General features: G+C 39.6%; 1 protein-coding gene across 2 annotated transcripts in view; it reads right to left on the minus strand.

The window, feature by feature from the left end:
• Nucleotides 1-21,908, minus strand: part of LOC136858344 (NKAP family protein CG6066) — a 132,631-nt gene that overhangs the window by 98,999 nt on the left and 11,724 nt on the right. For both annotated transcript variants that reach the window (XM_067137814.2, XM_067137815.2), the window contains exon 2: nt 4,488-4,593. In XM_067137814.2, the coding sequence (XP_066993915.1) occupies nt 4,488-4,593 (106 nt within the window). The remainder of the gene's footprint in view (nt 1-4,487; nt 4,594-21,908) is intronic.

A 21,908-nucleotide genomic window follows, 5' to 3' on the forward strand; every position in this document is an offset into this window, starting at 1 on the left:
CTGAAATGTATTCATTGCCTTTCTTTTCATGTTCAAGCTTAAGTTATCAAAACTGTTGTATCAATACAGTAGAGTCTTGGATCTTCCAACTCTTGACTAACCAAGGTTCCATGTTATCTGAGCCCAATCAAAAAAAAAGAAAGGTCGTGAATGGTATTAGCCAGAACCTAAAACGCAATGACTCCACTATTTTGTGGCTCGAGTCACTTATCACTGAGCATTATCCAATTGCTGTTTCGCAGCTTGTTTTGTCAGTACTATAATCACTGTCAGCTGTCAGTCAAATGAGGAAAACAGAAAAGACGTCGTGGTATCACCACTAGAAGATAAGCAAAATCAGTTGTAATGATGGTTTGAATGTAATCAGAAAGGCAACTGCTCTACGCAGAAGAGCAAGACAGTAAATCATCAGCCGACATTGTGTGTGCAACATGGCGTCAAAAAAGCAATGAAGCGAAACCAAATAAAAGACTGTTACAGACTTTTTAAAGAAAATGTAAGCTTTCAGTGCACAGTACAGTACTGCATTTTTGTTGTTCTTTAAACTCATTCCATTCTGAGCCTGAATATCCCTAAAATAGGTTCTGGACTGGCCATTTTCAAGGCTTTAACAAATGTATATCTCTGTACCTACAGTAGATATTTGCATGATTCTATTTTCGTTGTGCTTGTTTAAACATCAAGTACTGAAAAAATGTTTGTTTCAAATCAGCTAGCACTTGAGATTTTAAAATTGTTTATATATTATACCATGTTTTGCAAATTTTAAAATTCTGACTGTCTACTAAATAGTTTTCTAAAATACTACACAGTACAAAAAAGTTAGGACAACGTCTGGTATGTAAACGTTAATTTGGTAGATGGGGTTCCAATGGTCGTACAGCATACCTTGAGACCTTAGCTACTCAGGATATGTCAAATCGAAGTTATACTCCATCCGTAGGCGTAGCCATACATTAAACTGTCAGGTGACCCCTCAAAACAAAGTGAATAGCAGTGTGTCCGTGTGTCGTTGTGAGGTACACAGACTACTGCGGTCATTTGAGCACGTTGTACGTAAACCAGCACATCCCATGAGACATCTTAACGAGGTTCAAGTCGCAAAGGCTGGCACTTTGATCCAGGAAGGATGGAATTTTCGTAGTGTTACTGTGGTTCTCAATGTCTCTCTGTCAGTTATTCATTGCTTGTGGAATCGCTACAGTGAGACAGCCCAGTTCACAAGGAGGGTTTGGACAAGATCGTGGACGCATGACAACTCCACAAGATGACCGATATCTGACCATCTGTGCAATGTGGCGTCGTTCAGCAACTTATTATTAGCGTATGGTAAGGAAATTATATACATAATATACAATATATACACAATAACAAAAAACTGATTCACTTCAGGCATTAATGTTATCTGCTATATATGAATGTCCAACTTTTCAATCCACTGTAGCAGGAAGTCTTCCAATCTACCTGGATAAGCCCGAAGTTGACACTCGCTTACAATGTAGGGAATAGTCTGGCGAGGGGCTCCACAGTCACATTCTGGAGATGGTATAATCCATTTGCAATTTTTTTCCCTCTGAAGATGTTATGCAGGGGCAAGTCAGGAGAATTATTCCAGCGGCCTTTCCACTCCTCCAAAGCATTGAAGTTGGTGGACGTCTTCAGAGCAGCATCACAAAGGGGTGGATGTTGTGATTTCAGTCTTTGGAGACTAAGAGCTGGTATGTCATTTAGAACAGGTAGCAGAGGATTCTTGCAGATCCTGTTGTACTCTCGAACAAGAGCACTGGATCTTCATAAGTCAGGTGGCATTATTCCAGACAACAGTGAGAGCCAGTGAACTGGAGTTGATCTCACAGTGCCAAATATAAGACGCATGTTGGTATTCAATTGTGGGTCAATATAATTTGTATAAGGGCTATTAATCCACACTGGAGCACAATAGTCAGCAGCAGAGAAAATGAGTGCTAAGGCTGAAGAGCGCAGAGAACTGCAACAAGACCTTAGGAGGGTCACTGGACATGGTGTCTGACCAGACAGTTAAGGACCGGGCAAGTTGGCCATGCAGTTAGGGGCACGCGGTTGGGAGCTTGCATCCGGGAGATAGTGGGTTCGAAAGCCACTGTCGGCAGCCCTAAAAATGGTTTTCCGTGGTTTCCCATTTTCACACCAGGCAAATGCTGGGGCTGTACCTTAATTAAGGCCACGGCCGCTTCCTTCCAACTCCTAGTCCTTTCTTATCCCGTCATCGCCATAAGACCTATCTGTGTCGGTGCGACGTAAAGCAACTAGCAAGAAAAAAAAAGACAGTTAAGGAACAGGTTAAAAGAAGTGTCCTTACGGCCCAGACGTCCTGTTTGAGTGCCCCGTTTAACACAGCAACATCGCGCAGCTCACCTTCTGTTTGCCTGTACCCACGTCAACTGGCAACTTTGCCAATGGAGACCTGGGTTGTTCACAGATGAGTCCAGATTTCCCCTGACACAGCATGATGGACGTCAACGTGTATGAAGATGCCGTGGTGAGCAGTACATGCCAAATGTTGTCCAGGAAGGTGACTAATTCGGACAAGGTTCTGTGATGGTGTGTGGTGGCATCAGTAGAGATGGCCGTACGGATCTTGTCATTATCCGTGGTAATCTTACCACTGCGGGGTACATCGAGCAGATACTGCTACAGCATGTGTTGGTTATAGCATACGGTGTTGGCCCTGAATTCCTACTCATGCACGACAATGCCAGGGCTCATGTAGCCCGCATCACCAAAGCTGTCTTTGCGAGAACTGGACATTCAAGAGATGGAATGGTCAGCAGTGAGTCCCAACCTTAATCCCATCGAGCATGTGTGGGATAGGCCTGACAGAAGTGTTCGTGGGTGTCCTGTTCCAACATAGACTCTCCAAGACCTCGAACAGGCTCTCTTTGAAGAATGGGACCTGATACCACAATTTGACCTCCGGTGACTTATACGGAGCATGCCACGTAGGTGCCAAGCTGTGATAAATGCTCATGGAGGACATACACCATACTGAAGCTCTTCAACTGTGATAAATACCCACCCTAGAGGACTGCTATCACTTTGTTTTCGCCCCTATTTGGACATTTCCGTTTGTGTTCTGAAAATGAATGAGTAAATTCATAATACCACTAAGTAGGCTACTTGGAGCCACCGGCAGTGCCAATCCACTATGAAAGACTTTGTCTCATTACCAAAAACTGATGCCTACCTGGCCATCAGATGATATAGATGTTGATCCCCATCGGGAACCTGAAATATTTGTCCCGAATGAGTAAATTTATAATACCAATATAAATGGTCCGTTATCGGTATGCACTAGCCGCGCGTCTTGGTAGGTGTGCTATTTACCGACTGATGAGCCCAACTTAGCACACTGGGGCAAAACGCTGGCAACCAGGAATGAGCTGGCTGGAAAATTCTGAAAATGAACGCGAACCCATTGATGTTCTTTTGTATACTTCAACAGTAAAGAATAAAGGTTTAGTTGGTAATATACCTGGGTGTGAGGTATTGTTTTGTGGAGTATGGCATACGTTCAAACACATGTTCCCCTAATTTTTTTGAACTGTGTATTCTATTTACCCTATTCTGATCATGTAAAATGCGCATAAACAACAATAATTAAAATAATACAAAAAATAATTGTTCAATAATAATAATAGTAATAAAAATAATGAAAATGAGCGCTCTTATAAAGTTTTATTTACTGTATATATTTTTATGCGAGGATAGTGGCTCGGAAGGCGATGTTAGCGAAGATAATATTGAAGGTATGTAATTATAATTGCATGCACAAAAGGAAATATTACTGACATCCGAATATGAAGTCAAAACAACTTCTTACATTTCATTTTGATTGGAATTTGTTTTACAGTCTACTGCCATGTTCCAACGCATTTCATATCTGCGTGAATACGTAAGAATGTCTACATATCAGTAAAGTTTTCTGTTTTTTCTCTTTTCTAGATTGAGGGATTACAATTACATAAAATATCTAAAATATCAATTTCATCAAGCACTTGTTTGCCACAAAGTCATGTTTTAGTGCACAATGAGTGACATCTACTATAATGCACACTTGTCAAAAGTATTGTAAATTCTCTAACTTAGATAATACTGCTATCTGTTAAAATACTCTTGTTACATGAAGAAACACAATGTAGCTGCTAGAATGTGTGCATAGCTCATTCTCGATTTTTAGTGAATTGTCAAACCTTACTCCGGGCTACGCTTGCAGTGCAACATGAACGTCATTATGGCCACTGCAGATTGGAATGAGTTAAAAGCCTAGAGTTCATATTAACCTGATTTGTTAATTCTATTTAGTCCAATGAATGAAGAATTCTAACCAATACAAATTTTTTCAGTATCCATCATTTTACCCAAGATTTTGCTTATCCGAGGTAGTCATGGTCCAAATTATCCCAGATAATCAAGATCTACTGCATTACTCCCTTCTTTTTAAAATTTACCTTTTTATTTGATTTCATTTTCTTCCTCTTCCTTTTTGATTCAGGTGATTCATTATTCATATCCTTCCTTGAGAACTCTGCCATTGCTGATCCTTCTTCATCAGAACTGGAATGAACAGGCACTTATATGACATGCATGTAGTAGGACTTCTTTAATATTTCTTATCACAACAAGAATAACTATAAACAAGTGTAAAATCAATATTTATATCTATTAGACTGGGAAGGAATTAAAAGATTTTAAAGTATTAACTGGCTAAAGCTCACTTAAGTCATGCGACATTCTTTCTTGATGTTGCTTGCCTCGTGTTCATATGATCAAAATGTAATGTACATGCTGCCAAAGTTTATATAAACAAAACACATGGCACAACAGCCCCGAATGCCATGGCCTACCAAGCAACCACTCCTCAGCATGAAAGCCTGCAGATTACGAGGTGTCGTGTGGTCAGCACAATGAATCTTCTCAGATCTTATTCTTGGCTTTCTAGATTGGAACCACTACCACACCGTTATCTAGCTCCTCAATTGTAATCACGTAAGCTGAATGGACCTTGAACCAGTCCACAGATCCAGGTAAAAAACCCTGACCTAGCCAGGAATCGAATCCAGGGTCTCTGGGTAAGAGACAAGCATGCTGCCCTTACATCACGGGCCCAATATTGAGATTTCATAAGGTGGAAACTTATTTGCGAGTATACCCTCTACTGTACACTTGTTTGGGTTTCAGTTTTATACACATACATCCACAAATAAATATATACATACCATGACCCTCTGAGATAAGGGCTCAAACATGGCTGAAAATAGATTAACTTAATTAAAGAAATGGAAACGAGCAAAATCACAAAGGGAATAGTATATATCATAGCCATGACTTGCATCTTTAACAATATATTTATTTAACTCCTTGAATGCCAAAGTTTATTATATCAACGCTTGGAAATTATGCGAGAAGTGCCAGTGTTGATATAATCAACACTTCATTTAACTTGAGATAGTTCCTTCTATAATTGCTGGATGGCACCAACATGCTTTCTCAATAGCAGGGTCCTCTAGCTTCCTCATTTGACCACTTGGAAGAGTCGGTAGTTATTTTGCTTTGAAATATTAAATTTTCTTTGGAGTGAGTGAGAGCTGACTGACATACAACATGGCGGCATCCAGCAGTAAACGTGCTTGGCTTGAAGAACAAGAAATTAGCGCTGTTTTAAGTGAATCCTCGGAGGAAGGGGAAGTTTTCTCGAACGGTGAAAAAAGTGAAACTGAGTTTGATAATAGTGAACGTAACAGTGACTCAGGAACATCATATAAGGAAAATGATAATGGTGTAAATGGTCATATCAGCGATAGTGATGACAAAAACCTTGATGACTGGAAGGAAATAAAGGTAGGTGAGGATAATCCACCTCAGTTTACAACGCCTTTCATGGAAATACAGGGTCCTAAGTAGTGTTATTGTGGTTTGTTTCATTCTCTTCTTGTAGTAAGTAAGTCGTCTTTTTTTCATAGTGTTTTTTAATGCAATGTAGTACTTTGCTAATTTATTTGCCAATTCTAAAAGAACACAGATGGATGAAATGTTGCATTTCTGCCAATTATTAACTATTCTGTTTTTCAATTTGAGTATATGACTGAAACATCATATTTAGTGCCATTTTTTGGCTCTCAAACTGAAAAAAAAAAAAAAAAAAAAAATCGAAAAAAGTTTAAAAGTTACAGATTTTTTCACATACGGTACTCGTCATTAATTATATTTGAAGTTTTGGAATGCTAAATGGGAGAATGGAATGTTGAACACCTTCCAAAAAAGGATTCATGTGACTAACTTCAGTAGTTAAAAAATTATGAACACTTATTCAAACCTCGGCATATTTAGGAAACTGGGCCTGGCACTTTTAGCACTGTACTAAGCAATTTCAGCCGGCATTCAAAGGGTTAAGTAATGGACAAATTAATGACATGCTGAATATTTGAATGAGTGAATTTTAAGAACTTCAAAATCTAATCAACATTATGTAGGATGATAGACGCCGTGTATAAGCGCTAATAACAAATCCTGTTGTGTATATCCTAGCTAGAAGAGAAAACTGACAACGTTTGGCATACTAAGAAGAGGATCAAATGTATTTCTTAAATTTAACATGTGAAATATATGAAATATTGTAACATTCCTTACAGAAGTTGAAAGTTCAAATTACAAGAACAATATGGAGAAGAAATATTCAAGATTCGATCATTTGCAATACCTGTATTTAACCATGTGAATATATACATTGTTGTTTAAGCACCAGGAGCCCATATGAAAAGGACTGAAATGCAGCACCTCTGCTAACACTCTCTGTCTGCATCACTCGGCCTGTCTGTCTTTGTTGTTGAATCGACTTGCAGTACCATTCTTATCTCTAAAGAGTTTGTGAAATTGCATCGTACCGACAAGAATTTTATTGTTGTGATGCCACCATTATTATTGAGTTAACTGAGCCTCTGTGGCTTAGGCTACAGCGCGCTGGCCTCTCACCGCTGGGTTCCGTGGTTCAAACCCCAGTCACTCCATGTGAGATTTGTGCTGGACAAAGCAGAGGCTGGACAGGTTTTTCTCCGGACACTCCAGTTTTCCCTGTCATCTTTCATTCCAACAACACTCTCCACTATCATTTCATTTCATGTGTCAGTCATTAATCATTGCCCATAGGAGTGCGACAGCCAACACAATTCCTATCCTCGCTGCTAGATAGGGGCATCATTCATTTCATTCCTGACCCGGTTGAATGACTGGAAACAGGCTGAATTTTCATTTTCACTGAGCAATTATTGTGTATATCAGTATGGCAAAATAATAGCTTATTATTATGGAATGTTGATTAAAAATTGTATGAAGGCAACTGAAAGAGACCTGAGCATTACATGAGTGTGCATGATGAAGGTCGTTCAAATAATTCTAGATTACAATAAGATACAAAAGAAGAAAACCAGAAAAGCAGCTGGAATTGATAAGATATCTGGGGATATACTAAAGATAATGGGTTGGGTTATAGTACCATATCTGAAGTACTTATTTAATTACTGATTGCATGGAGGAGCTATAACACTAAACGAATGGAGAGTTGCTATAATAGCCCGGGCATAAAGGAAAGGGTGATAAACATATAAAGCCAAAAATTACAGGCCAGTCAGTTTGACATGTTTTGCATGAAAGCTTTGGGAAAGCATTCTTTTTGATTATATCAGATATGTTTGCGAAATTAATAATTGGTTTGACAGAAGGCAGTTCGGGTTTGGGAAAGGTTATTCCACTCAACTTCTACGATTCCAGCAAGATATAGCAGATATCTTAGATTCAGGTCAAATGGACTGCATCACAATTGACCTATCTAAGGCGTTTGATAGGGTACATCATGAGAGACTACTGGCAAAATTGAGTACAACTGTTCTAGACAAAAGAGTGACTGAATGCCTGGCTATATTTCTAAAAACAGAACTCAAAGAATTAGAGTAGGTGAAGCATTACCTGTTCCCGTAATCATTAAGAAGGGAATTCCTCATGGCAGTGTTACTGGACCTTTATGTTTTCTTATACAGTATTGTGAATACTGTGAATATATAGTAATATATGAGTAAAGAACTGAATGATAATCAGCCGATTGCAGAAACGATGACTAGTTTTAAGCCTCTTAGACAACGTCTAAATCGAGCACGATCTTCCATTGCACAATGTTCAGCCGGTGTTTAGCTAGACGACGTTTAAAGTTTCAATATTGGTTCAAAAATGGAATCAGAAGTATCTTCCACGTAACTCTTTGCTTGTCGTAACCAATGAAATTCATCGGTGAGCGCGCCAAAAGTTAGTCAGCAGTTGTCTTCCTTCACACACCTCAAATATGGCTAAGCATGAGCATGACTTGCCCACTGATAAGAATATCACTTTCGGTGAAAGTAAAATATCATAATATTACCAACACTAAAATGGCACACCACCGTATGAGGAAGTGTAGCTTTGATTTAGTGTTGTTACGGTGAGTATAATCGAAATAACTTCTGCGAAGGGAAGATGCAACTGTATTACTGTGATAACCAAATGAGTTGTACGGGCCATAGAGATGTAGCTTGCATTCTAGAGATCATACATTCGAAACGCACCATCGGTAGTCTTGAAGATTTTTTTCCATAGTTTCCCCATTTTTACATCAGGCAAACACTGGGGCTGTTGTTATTGACACAGCTCTTCCTTCCCAGTCTTTGCCTTTCCCTATCTCATAGTTGCTGAAAAATTACCTGAATTAGCACGACAATTATCTGCAAACAGAAAAACACACACACAACCTACTTTTAGTGTCACTATTATGTGTGCTTACTTGGCAGTAAATGTAATAACTGAATCCCTCCCAGTTGATGTATGTGACAGCCCTCAGACAATCGGAGCAAGTTATTCTGATATGGATGTAGTCGAAGTGACCTATAACTCCGAGGAAATTATCCCAGATATAAAAAAATATATCGGTTGCCAAGAATTGTAGTCAGCTTGACTGTTACCGAACTGTCCCTTGTGTCATATGTTTTATGGTACATACCTCTGATTGTAACTCACTCCTAAAATTTGAGATTAAACAGTGCTCTTGGCAGTGTTTAAACATGGCCAGTTGAATATCAGTTTTAGACATTGTTTAAGTGATAAATGACGTCTTTTAACGTGGCAGTCATACTTAGACACTGTCATTGATGCTTTCACGACCCGTACTTACAGACATAATATAGGCTTTTAGGCTTATGCCATGTCAAGAAAATAATGTGAAATTCTTTACGTTTCGCAGAGAAGTTTGCTCTGCGTCTTCCGAAGAAAATCTCGACTGTCCATGAGAAACCCTTCTCAAACAATGAGGTTTTAATTTAGACATTCTAACAGAAGTGTAGTGAATAGGTGGACCATTTAAATATAATATTTATGTTAATCTTAAATATTCGCTATCTGAAGCGGAAATGATACGTTCATTCATCACCAGATGGCTCCCCGGACGCGGTACAGCACTAGTGTTCGAAGTGGGAGCTGACGGAACCATCAGAATCAGTCTGAGAGGGTCACATAACATAACAGGTGTACGCACATATAAAGGTATGACATTGACACAAGCCCGGGAATGAAACATCTGGCGATAAAGAACGTACGAATTTGGAAAACACCGAAATGAAATAACAATAGTGAAGGGGACAGGAAAGAGAACTACCTATGTAAATCCTTAATGGCTGGCAACCAGGTATTACTTAATCGATAGCCAGTGTCCCTGTTGAAATTGTTAGGATTTCTACGTATTTCCACAGCTTCCCGTATAATCCTGGACCTGTAGTGTCTAGTGTGGGTGAGAGCTAGAGCGCGCTCAGCTATTGCTGATTTGTCTGGCTGGTTGAGACAAATATTTCGTTCATGTTCCTTGATATAAGTATGAATGGACCGGCATGTTTGGCAAATGTATACCTTACCGCAAGTACAGGGAATTTTGTATACCCCCAGGATATAAAAGTGAGGACAATTTGTCCTCGGTTTGCCCAGACTGTGAGCAATTTTAGTGACGGTGCCAAACACGGTTTTTATACTGTGTTTCTGGAGGACCTTGGCAATTCTACCTAATGCACTTTCGGTAAGTTTTGATATGAAGTCCTTGTTCACTAAAGTGCTGACTGACTCAGTCATGTCTGTCATTGAACACATGTGAGTCGTATAGTTCCAAAACCTGCCTAATCCATTTTTTTAAATTTTTACAGGAAAGAGCAAAAACTGTTTCAACATGATATGTTGAGGTATACCTGACATATGTTACATGTTTAAAACCATCTTGAATTGTAGAATTTAATTGTATATTGACAAGTTATTCACATAAGTGTGCATTATTTATATTTAAGTTTTGATGAAGGATAAGGCAGCTTTTGGAAATGCACACGGCTGTAGGCAGGTTTTGGAACAATTTCCATTGGATAAGGCAGTTTATGGAACAATCACTTGAAATATGCAAAAGGTAGTTTTGGGAATAACAATGATGCATGCAGGCTTTAGAATGAAAGAATCATGGTTGCGTCGTAACCTTGAATGATAATGTATTCTTTTGTGTATTGATAAAGGGTTAGACAATACAAAACTGTATGAAAAAGGGGTTTGATGTCATCATTGGTCAAAAGATTTTAAACTCTTAATTCATTCTCCCAAGAATCATCTTCATGTTCGCACACTTCGTCTTCAACATTTTCACACCCTCTGTCCAGAATGAGAACACAGATAGCCAGATCTAGATTATCTCGCCAGTTTTCTGCAAAATGACTAGATAGGAGCTCATTCACATTGTTTAGCTTCGCAAGTTTTTTTTATTTAGTCTACTCTTCTTCAATTACTTTTCTTTTACGACCTCTTTCTTGAGGACGAACAAAACTATTATTATCCATTTCGGATTAAGATGTTATATTCTTCTTTGTACCTATCAGAACCAGGGCTCTATAATCACAACCTCATGCAACAACGATCAACAAAACAACACTCTATTGTTCTCAGCCTCAGCTACTCTGTTTACAAAATAATAACCGGTGTAAACAACCTAAAAAACAAAAACATGCCAGCCAAATCGGTTATTGTGGCGAATTAGTCACGATTGATACAGTATAAAGTTAATAAATACATTACATGGAATAGGCATGTTTTGGAATTACAACTTCCTTCGCCATATTTATGCACTGCAGCATAAGGCAGTTTTTGGAATGGAGTGGAGAAGGCGTGTTTTGGAACAAATTAGTTGAGGATTAGATTCTTTTTGGAATAAACTCAATATTTTGTCAGTGTTTTTGCATGAGATAAGATTTTTTTGGGAACAAACCAAGAGTTGATATCTGTAGAGCTTCCGCCATTTTATAATTTGGTGTCAATATCTCTTTTTTTTTTTTATTATTGAGGAGAAGGCAGGTTTTGGAACTATACGACTCATGTTCCCTGTGGACATTACTAAGCTATTCTACCACTGCATGACTTCCAGCTATATCTTGTGGGGTGGGAATTTTTATGAACACACGGACGGAGTGGCCATGGGAAGTCCACTTTCACCAGTAGTGGCTAATTTCTTTATGGAGCATTTTAAGGAGGAGGCTACTGCTTCGGCGCCCATCAAACCTATGACATGGTGGAGGTATGTTGATGATACCCTTGTGGTCTGGACAGAAGGCCCTGAGAAAATTCATCTATTTCTAAACCACCTAAATCAGCAACATCCTTCAATTAAATTCACCATGGAGATGGAGTCTGACAGATGCCTTCCTTTCTTGGATGTTCTAGTAAAAAAGAAACCGGGTGGCTCCTTAGGACATACCATCTATCATAAGCCTACCCACACAAATCGCTATCTTCATGCTGATTCTCACCACCATCCAGCACAAAAACAAGGCATTCTCACGACACTCACCAAGAGTATTGTAGAGATTTATCTCCCATATGCAGTTACCAGACTGTTCCTCGTATAAGGGCTTCTGATAAGTTCACCTGCATAAACCCCAGCGTCAGTGGGTAGGGTCTGACACATCCCACTCTGATGAGTCTAGTGTCAGACCTGAGACGAAATGCTGGTTAATAGAGCAAACGCCAGAAAAGCCTTACATCTGATATGTTTTTGACACTCACCAAGAGGGCGAGACGATTTGTGAGCCATCAAATATTCAGGTGGAGATGGACACACTCAAAGTCACGTTCGAGGGTAATGGTTACACCGATTTGCAGATATTCATAGAGCCCTGAATCCTAGAGAAACGACCAAGCAAAGCTCACAGAAGGAAGAAGTGAAGGGAACTGCTTACCTGCCTTACATTCACAACACCACAGATCAAATTGCTAAGATCCTCCGCAAACACAATATAAAAACCGTGTTTGGCACCGTCACTAAAATTGCTCACAGTCTGGGTAAAACCAAGGACAAATTGTCCCCACTTTTACATCCTGGGGTATACAAAATTCTCTGTACTTGCAATATAAGGTACACATTGGCCAAACATGCTGGTCCATTGATACTTGTATCAAGAAATATGAATGAAATATTCGCCTCAACCAACCAGACAAATCAGCAATAGCTGAGCACGCTCTATCGTCGGGTCATGTCATGTTCCAAGATGTAATAATATAATAGAGTTTGAGGGATGTTCCACCACTCAACACAACGTAAAATATTTGAAATTTATTAAGTGAAGACCAGTTTTGACTCCCTTGGAGTCATCATCAGTTCTTATAGATAATTAAATCAATCGGAATCTGATAACAATCATCATGGGGATTGCTTACATACATCTCAATAGGTTGACAAAAAATCATGACAAAATTATACACACAATGGCAACTGCCTAAATACATATCAATAGGTTGTCCTAAAACATAATGACAAGTTATGTACACAATGACATGAAGCACTTGGCACTTTAAGAAAGATCTTGGATCTGGGTTAAAAATACTCTTGTGTGTTTGTAGAATACGGAACACACTTGTCAGTCTTGTTACAATCAACTTGAAAACATGTGAACCAGTTGAAATTTATCATTAGGTTTTATTTCAAATTTGTCATTAAACAATGAGTACACCACCAGAAATATTTTAGATGCCGACAACATGGAGCACCAAGACTTACAACTGCCCTTTAATAATCAACTACCTAATCCAGGAATTAACCCAAAAACTTGGGATCATGAGTTGGATACTCAATCAATGATACACTGAAGCAGCTAATAAACTATGAATGAATGCAAAGTTACCATGTTCAAAAATTACCATGTACACATCACCATGATCATTACAGTCTAAAACAGGGATTCTTAAACAGTGTGCCCACAAATTCTGGAAATGTACTGTCAAATTTAAGAAAACACTGTTGTAGTAAAAGCTCTGTTAACCATAATGGGCGGGGGGTTCAAATAATAATTAAAATGTCATCCTCAGAGTTATAAGTTAAGAACTTCATTTTCCCGTATTGAACTGAGATTCACAATTAGAATTGAGGAAAGGTTAAACCTATTCAATACTAGGTATGTCGTATAGGATAATTACAACATGTTATTTATTGTTACTAGTATCGGTTTCGACGCTTAGCTTTAAATGTAACAAAAATTGTTAACCATTTGTACTTTGCATTGCATGTATTATGTACACAGTTTTATATTATGTAATTTTGTAATTTCTAGCTGATGAGGAAGCCACTAAGCGTCGAAACCAGTACTAGTAAAAACAAATATGTTGTAAACATCTTATACGACATACTTAATATTGAATAGGTTGAACCTTTCCTCAATTCTAATTGTGGTCATCCTCAGAGGTTAAGAAATTTGTTGACATTTTAGTTGAAAGTAAATGAAGACAACACATACACAAGGTTAACAAAGTAGTTTAATAAACCCAAACTACTGTACATATTTAGGGGAAAAACTATGTTTCATAGTGCATATACTTAACTATTACATACATACATACATACATAATCATTATAGACCGTTATGCCTTTCAGGGTTCAGTCTGCAAGCCTCTGTGAATTTACTAAACGCTACCATAATCCACTATTTGCAACTAGTGCTGTGGCCTCATTTAGTTCCATACCTCTATCTTTAAATCATTAGAAACTGAGTCTAACCATTGTCATCTTGGTCTCTCTCTACTTCTCTTACCCTCCATAACAGAGTCCATTATCCTCCTAGGTAACCTATCCTCCTGCATTCACATTACATGACCCCTCCATCAAAGCTGGTTTATGCGTACAGCTTCATTCATCAAGTTCATTCCTAACTTAGCCTTTATCTCCACATACCGAGTACCCTCCTGCCATTGCTCCCACCTGTTTGTACCAGCAATCATTCTCGCTAATTTCATGTCTGTTACTTCTAACTTATGAATAAGATATTGTGAGTCCACCCAGCTTTCTCAACCGTAAAGCAAAGTTGGTCTGAAAACAGACCAAGGTAAAGATAATTTCATCTGGGAGCTGACTTCTTTCTTACAAAATACTATTGACTGCAACTGCAAGCTCACTGCATTAGCTTTACTACACCTTGATTCAGTCTCGCATACTATATTACCATCCTGGGAGAACACACAACCTAAATACTTGAAATTATCTACCTGATCCAGCTTCGTATCACCAATCTGACATTCAATTCTGTTAAATTTCTTACCTACTAACATCAATTTATAGTCTTCAAAAGGCTAATTTTCATACCATACACATTGGACCTATTTTCAAGTTCCAAGATATTAGACTGCAGGCTTTCTGCACAATCTGCCATTAAGACCAAGTCGTCAGCATAGGCCAAACTGCTTACTACATTTCCACCTAACTGAATCCCTCCTTGCCACTTTATACCTTTCAGCAGATGATCCATGTCAACTATGAACAGCAAAGGGAACTCATTCTACCATCAATTCTCACTGAAGCCCAATTGTCAACATAAACGCCTTTGATTGATTTTAATAATCTACCTTTAATTCCAGAGTCCCCCAGTATAGTGAACATCTTTTCCCTCAGTACCGTACTCTGTCATATGCTTTCTCTAGATCTACGAAAAATAAACACAGCTGTCTATTCCTCTCGTAGCATTTTTCAATTGCCAACCACATACTGAAAATCTGAGCCTGAGAGCCCCTCTGTGGTCTGAAACCACACTGGTTTTCATCCAACTTCTTCTCAACCACTGATCACACCTTCCCTTCCAAGATGCCAGTGAATACTTTGCCTGGTATACTAATCGATGAGATGCCTTGATAGCTGTTGCAATCCTTCCTGATCCCTAGCTTAAAGATAGGTGCAATTACTGCTTTTGTCCAGTCTGAAGGTACCTTACCAACACTCCATGCTAATCTTACTACTGTACTCTATGAAGCCATTTCATTCCTGCCTTCCTACTATACTTCACCATTTCAGGTCTAATTTCATCTATTCCTGCTGCTTTATGACAATGGAGTTTATTTAGCATCCTTTCCACTTCCTCAAGCGTAATTTCACCATCATTTTCCTCCTCCCCATGAGCTTGGCTGTTCGCAACCACCAGGAAGATTTCCTTTTACGTTAAGAAGATGTTCAAAACATTCCCTCCACCTCTCAAGTGATTCCCTCGGATCTATTAGGAGTTCACCTGAATTACCCAAAACACTGTTCATTTCCTTTTTCCCCCTCCTAGCCTTTCCAGGATATTACCAAAATATTCCCACGACTTCTTTTTGGATTCAACAACAATTTGTTTTGCACTGTTTCTTTTATCTACGTACAATTCCCTATCTGCATCGGCCATTGTTTGGAGCCATTTCTGATAAGTCTTCCTTTTACGTTTACAAGCTGCTCTCACTTCATCACACCACAAAGATGTTCACCTCTTCCCATCTTTACACACAGTTGTTCCTAGGCATTTCCTTGCTGTTGCTACTACAGCATCCCTATATGCCACCACTTCTCTTTCTATATCCTGAACCTGCTTACTGTCTACTGTTCAAAACTTCTCACTAATCATATCCATGTACTTCTGTCTAATTTCCTTGTCCTGGAGATTTTCTACCCTTATTCGTTTGCAGACAGTTTTCACTTTCTCTATCCTAGGCCTAGAGATACTTAGTTCATACAAATCAGATAGTGGTCTGTATCATAAAAAAAAATCCCCAGAAAACTTGTACATTCCTAACAGACTTCCTGAATTCAAAGTCGGCTAACATATAGTCTATTATGGATCTGGTACCCCTAGCCTTCCATGTCTAGCGGTGAATAGCCTTATTCTTGAAGAATGTATTTGTAACTGCTAAACGCATATTAGCACAGAAGTCTAGCAAACGCTTCCCATTCCCATTAGCTTCCATATCTTCCCCACATTTACCAACCATCCTTCCATATCCTTCATTTCTATTTCCAACTTTCGCATTGAAATCGCCCATTAGCACCATCCTATCTTTGCTGTTGACCCTGACTACGATGTCACTGAACGCTTCATAAAACCTGTCAACTTCACTCTGATTTGCACCCTCACATGGTGAATACACCTAGACAATTCCCATCCTAATTCCTCCAACTGCCAAATCTACCCACATCATTCGCTCATTTACATGCCTAACAGAAACTTTGTTGCGTGCAATGGTATTTCTGATAAACAGCCCTACGCCATACTCTGCCCTTCCCTTTCTAACACCCATCAAGTACACTTTATAATCTCCTATCTTTTCAGGGATCATGGGAGACTACTTGCAAAGATGAGTGCAACTGGACTAGACAAAAGAGTGACTGAATGGGTTGCTATATTTCTAGAAAATAGATCTCAGGGAATTAGAGTAGGGGAGACTTTATCTGACCCTGTAATAATTAAGAGGAGAATTCCTCAAGGCCTTTATATTTTCTCATATATATATATATGTGATATGAGTAAAGAAGTGGAATCAGAGATAAGTTTTTTTGTGGATGACGTTATTCTGTACAGAGTAATAAATAAGTTACAAGACTGTGAACAACTGCAAAATGCTGCTTGATGCTTGTTGTTTTAAGGGGCCTAACATCGAAGGTCATTGGCCCCTGGACTGCAAAATGACCTTGAATATGTTGTGAGATGGACAGCAGGCAATGGTATGATGATAAACAGGGTTAAAAATAAGGCTGTGAGTTTCACAAATAGGAAAAATCTTCTGAGTTTTAATTACTGCATTGATGGGGGTAAAAGTTCCTCATGGAGATCATTGTAAGTACCTAGGTGTTATTATAAGGAAAGATCTTCATTGGGGTAATCACATAAATGAGATTGTAAATAAAGAATACAGATCTCTGCACATGGTAATGAGGATATTTAGGGGTTGTAGTAAGGATGTAATGGAGAGGGCATATAAGTCTCTGGTAAGACCCCAACTAGAGTCATCATAGGCATTTATCCGTCAACGAATACGTAGTAAATAAATACAATGTCATTTGGACATATTAATTGTGTCGTCTCAGATGGCTGAACAGTCCGATTCTGGATGCACAGATTTTATTGCAGTGACAGCACACACTAGTAGTTGCAGCAGATGGTTGTGCAAGAATGCCATCCCTTGCATTCGCTCGTTCTTTCCTGCGGTTCCTCCTCTCAGCTTCTAATTTTCTCCTATCTTTTTCTAGATGTTCAACTCCATTGTATACAATGCTACGCCATTTGAGCCTATCCTCGGCTGTAGTTTCCCAGTTGATCGTATCAATATGACATCTTTTAAGATTATACTTTAGAACATCCTTATATCGTTTAAGCTGCCCTCCATGGTCACGCTGGCCATTCTTTAGTTGGGAGTACAAGATTTTCTTTGGGAGGCGTGTATCTGGCATGCGGACGATATGACCAGCCCAGCGTAGCTGATGCCTGACTATCTTTGTCTCTATGCTTGTAGTGTTGGCTTCCTCGAGGATGCTAATGTTCGTTCGATGATCTTGCCATTTAACTTTCAGTATTCTCCGCAAGCATCGTTGATGGTATTTTACCAGGCATTTTAGGTTTCTCCTGTAGGTTGTCCAGGTCTCGCAACCATAGATAAGAGTAGGAATTAAAACAGCATTGTAAACGTACAGTTTGGTTCTCACACTGATATCATGATTGTCAAACACTCTTCTTAGGAGACGACCGAAAGCCGCACTAGCGCATCTTAAACGATATTGGATTTCTGCATCAATGTTTGCACATGTCGAGAGATGACTTCCAGAGTAAGGAAAATGATTTATGTTTTGCAGAGACTGGCCATTGATTGTAATAGTCGGAGTTCTCTTATTGGAATTAGGCGCCGGCTGGTAAAGGATTTTAGTCTTATCAATATTAATTTCCAGTCCGATACTTTCATATGCTTGATTAAAAGCATTTAGGATTGACTGCAGATCTTTCTCTGTGTTGGCTAAGATAACATTGTCATCTGCATACTGAAGCTCTATAACTGACACTGAGGACACCTTGATCTTAGCTCGCAGTCTGTTAATATTAAACAGATTTCCATCAGTTCTAGTTCTACTCCTGATGGCAGTTTATCATCCACAAGGTGTAGTATAGTTCCAACAAATAGTGAGAACAATGTTGGAGCAATTACACAACCTTGCTTTACTCCAGTAGAAATACGGAAAGGGTCTCCTGGTTTTGTATTAGAAAGAACAGTAGCAAACATGCCGTCGTGTAGCAGTCTGAGTATCTGTATGTATTTGTTTGGACATCCGATCAGAGCTAGAATTATCCATAGAGCTTCTCGATTAACAGAATCAAACGCCTTGACAAGATCGATAAAAGCCATGTACAAGGGTTGGTTTTGCTTTCTAGACTTTCCCTGAACTTGCCTTGCACTGAAAATCATATCAATTGTACTTCTGTTTGGCCAGAAACCACACTGAGTTTCTGGTAGGTACATTTCAGTCAATGGCAGTAGACGATTAGACAATACTCTAGCAAGAATTTTTCCTGCAACAGAGAGTAATGATATTCCTCTATAATTGTTACACAGAGTCTTATCCCCTTTCTTGAAGATAGTGATGATGGAAGCATCCCGTATATCAGCAGGGATTGTTCCCATGTTCCATATTTTCACAATCAACAAGTGTGTATGCTGAATTAGCAAAGGACCACCCTCCTTGAAGAGCTCGGCTGGAATTCCATCTTGTGCGGGTGCCTTTTTATTCTTCAGCTGATGAATGGCCTTCTCAATTTCTTGAATAGAAGGGACTTCACCTAAGTGATCTTGAATTGGCTGTTGTGGAATATCAGCAAACACATCTTCCTCAACATGTGAGTTTCTGTTCAGGAGGTCTTGAAAATGTTCTTTCCAACGGGAAGCTATCGAGTCAGGGTCTTTAAGAACTTCAGTACCGGTACCGTCTTTGGATTTTAGACAATTAAGACCTTTGGTAGAGGGACCATAAATTGCTTTGGTAGCACTGAAGAAGGCACTAGTGTTGTTGGAGGCGATTAAATTCTCCATTTCCTTTGATTTACCTATCCACCATTCATTCTTGATCATCCTGCATCTCTTCTGCACTTCCGTTTTGAGTTGTTGATATCTATGTTTCTTGGGAAATGAATTTGGATCATTTTGCCAAGCGTTGTAGGCTTTCCGCTTTCCATCAATTAGGTCACATATTTCTTTGTCGCTCTCGTCAAACCAATCCTGATGTTTCCTCTTATTAACACCAACTGCTTCTTTCCCAGCTGCTATAATAGCTGATTTTAGTAACGACCAGTGCTGCTCAATATCTTCTGGGTATTCATTTGGAAGTTTATCAGCCAATAGTTCTTGATAGGCAGATTTGATACTGTTGTTCCTAAGTTGTTCAGTAATTAGTTTGTGTTTTATCGCCTTCCCCTGAACCCGACGTTTTGGAGGAACCTGTATAGCCATCACAGATCTAACTAAGCGGTGGTCGGTCCAGCAATCATCAGCACCGGTCATAACTTTGGTTATATGAACATCGCGCTTATCTCTGGCGCAGACAATAATGTAGTCGATTAAGTGCCAGTGCTTTGATCTAGGATGTTGCCATGTTGTTTTAAATCTATCCTTCTGGCGGAAGAGTGTATTTGTAATGACAAGATCATATTCAGAACACTTTGTGAGTAGAAGGGTTCCATTGGCGTTCATTTTGCCTACACCCTCTTTACCAATAGTTCCATGCCAAAGTGATGATTCTCTGCCAACCCGAGCATTAAAGTCTCCCAGGAGAATAAGCTTATCTGACTTGGGTACATTCGACAGGAGTTCATCAAGTTGATTATAGAATGCTTCTTTTTGATCATCTTCTGACTTCAGTGTTGGGGCATATGCACTAATTATCGTAGCTCTTTGGTTGTTCTTGAGTTTCAGACGGAGTGTCATGAGTCTTTCATCAATTCCAGATGGGAACTCATCAAGATTGTGAATGAGCTCATTCTTTATTGCAAAACCTACTCCATGAATTCTTTATTCGTTTTCATCTTTTCCTTTCCAGAAAAATGTATAGCCACCGCCATGTTCCTCGAGTTGTCCTTCTCCAGCGCGCCTAGTTTCACTAAGAGCAGCGATATCAATGTTGTATTTCTTCAACTCACGACTTATTATTGCTGTACGTCGCTCTGGACTGTTATCTACATCAGTGTCCATCAGAGTACGAATATTCCAGGTAGCTATATTCATGTTGCAAATCTTTCTTTAGTTTCTACCGCGAATTGGTGTACCCACTGAACGCGTAATCCAGTCAGGTGAGAAGTTAGACTGTTTATGTTTAGGGCACCTTTTATAGCCCCCTCCCCTTTCAGGGTGAGCAGAGGGGATGCTAAATAGGACTGCTCAGTCACGGGTGTAGCACACGAGTTGCTCTACAGTCTGTCCTTGAGCAAAACGACGATCACACACTCGCCGCCTATGTGCCGACTCATCACTAGGAGCTCCCAGATTACACTATCCTGCCCCCGTCGCAACTTGCCGATCGCCGCAGGACTTTAATATTGAGCAGATGATGTCGCTTTTCAAATGACGCCTGTGCGTGAAATCTTTTTACGTGGGAATGCTGGTGCACATCAACAGTCACACGGCCTTTAACAGTTTCGGGACACTGGCCCAGTGGCATAGAGTCTACGACGACTGGAGATCCGAAAACTGCTGATGTTGTTAGACCTCATGGACATAATCATTTGTAGTTGGAGTTGTACCTTATTCGACATTTGGAGCTCAGTAAATTCATGAAGCAGGATGCTACCCTACTTACATGTAGTCCAAGTGAGGATCTCTCCTCCAACGGGTTCGGGACCACCGGTGGATTGTACAGTCCTAGCCGTCTGAGCACAAAGAGGGCCATGACTCAGAATATGTCCGAGATGCCCACTCCCATTCCATAGCAACTGGTATCCCGACTCTCAGTCCACTTACTAGTCCACTCAGCCGTTGCCCTTGGTTCACGAACTAGGGCGTGACTACAGTAACCCACACCATGAACCATTACAATGAACTATTACAATGTACTAATTTACAATGTACACGGAAAATTGGAAAATACTAAACTAGAAATGGCTAAAAACAAACTGGACATACTAGGCATGAGTGAAGTGAGATGGGGAGGTACTGGAGAAGTGGATATTGGAGGATATCGTCGCTGCCGGGGCAAAACCTCCTATGTGAAATATTTTAGCTTAGAACTTTGGCTGGTAAGGTTGTATGCTTAAAGTAAATACAAAATTTTTTTTTTTTTTTTTTTTTTTTTTTGCTAGGGGCTTTACGTCGCACCGACACAGATAGGTCTTATGGCGACGATGGGATAGGAAAGGCCTAGGAGTTGGAAGGAAGCGGCCGTGGCCTTAATTAAGGTACAGCCCCAGCATTTGCCTGGTGTGAAAATGGGAAACCACGGAAAACCATCTTCAGGGCTGCCGATAGTGGGATTCGAACCTACTATCTCCCGGATGCAAGCTCACAGCCGCGCGCCTCTA

This window comes from Anabrus simplex, chromosome 1 (assembly GCF_040414725.1).
Source record: "Anabrus simplex isolate iqAnaSimp1 chromosome 1, ASM4041472v1, whole genome shotgun sequence".
NCBI classification, from domain to species: Eukaryota; Metazoa; Arthropoda; class Insecta; order Orthoptera; family Tettigoniidae; genus Anabrus; species Anabrus simplex.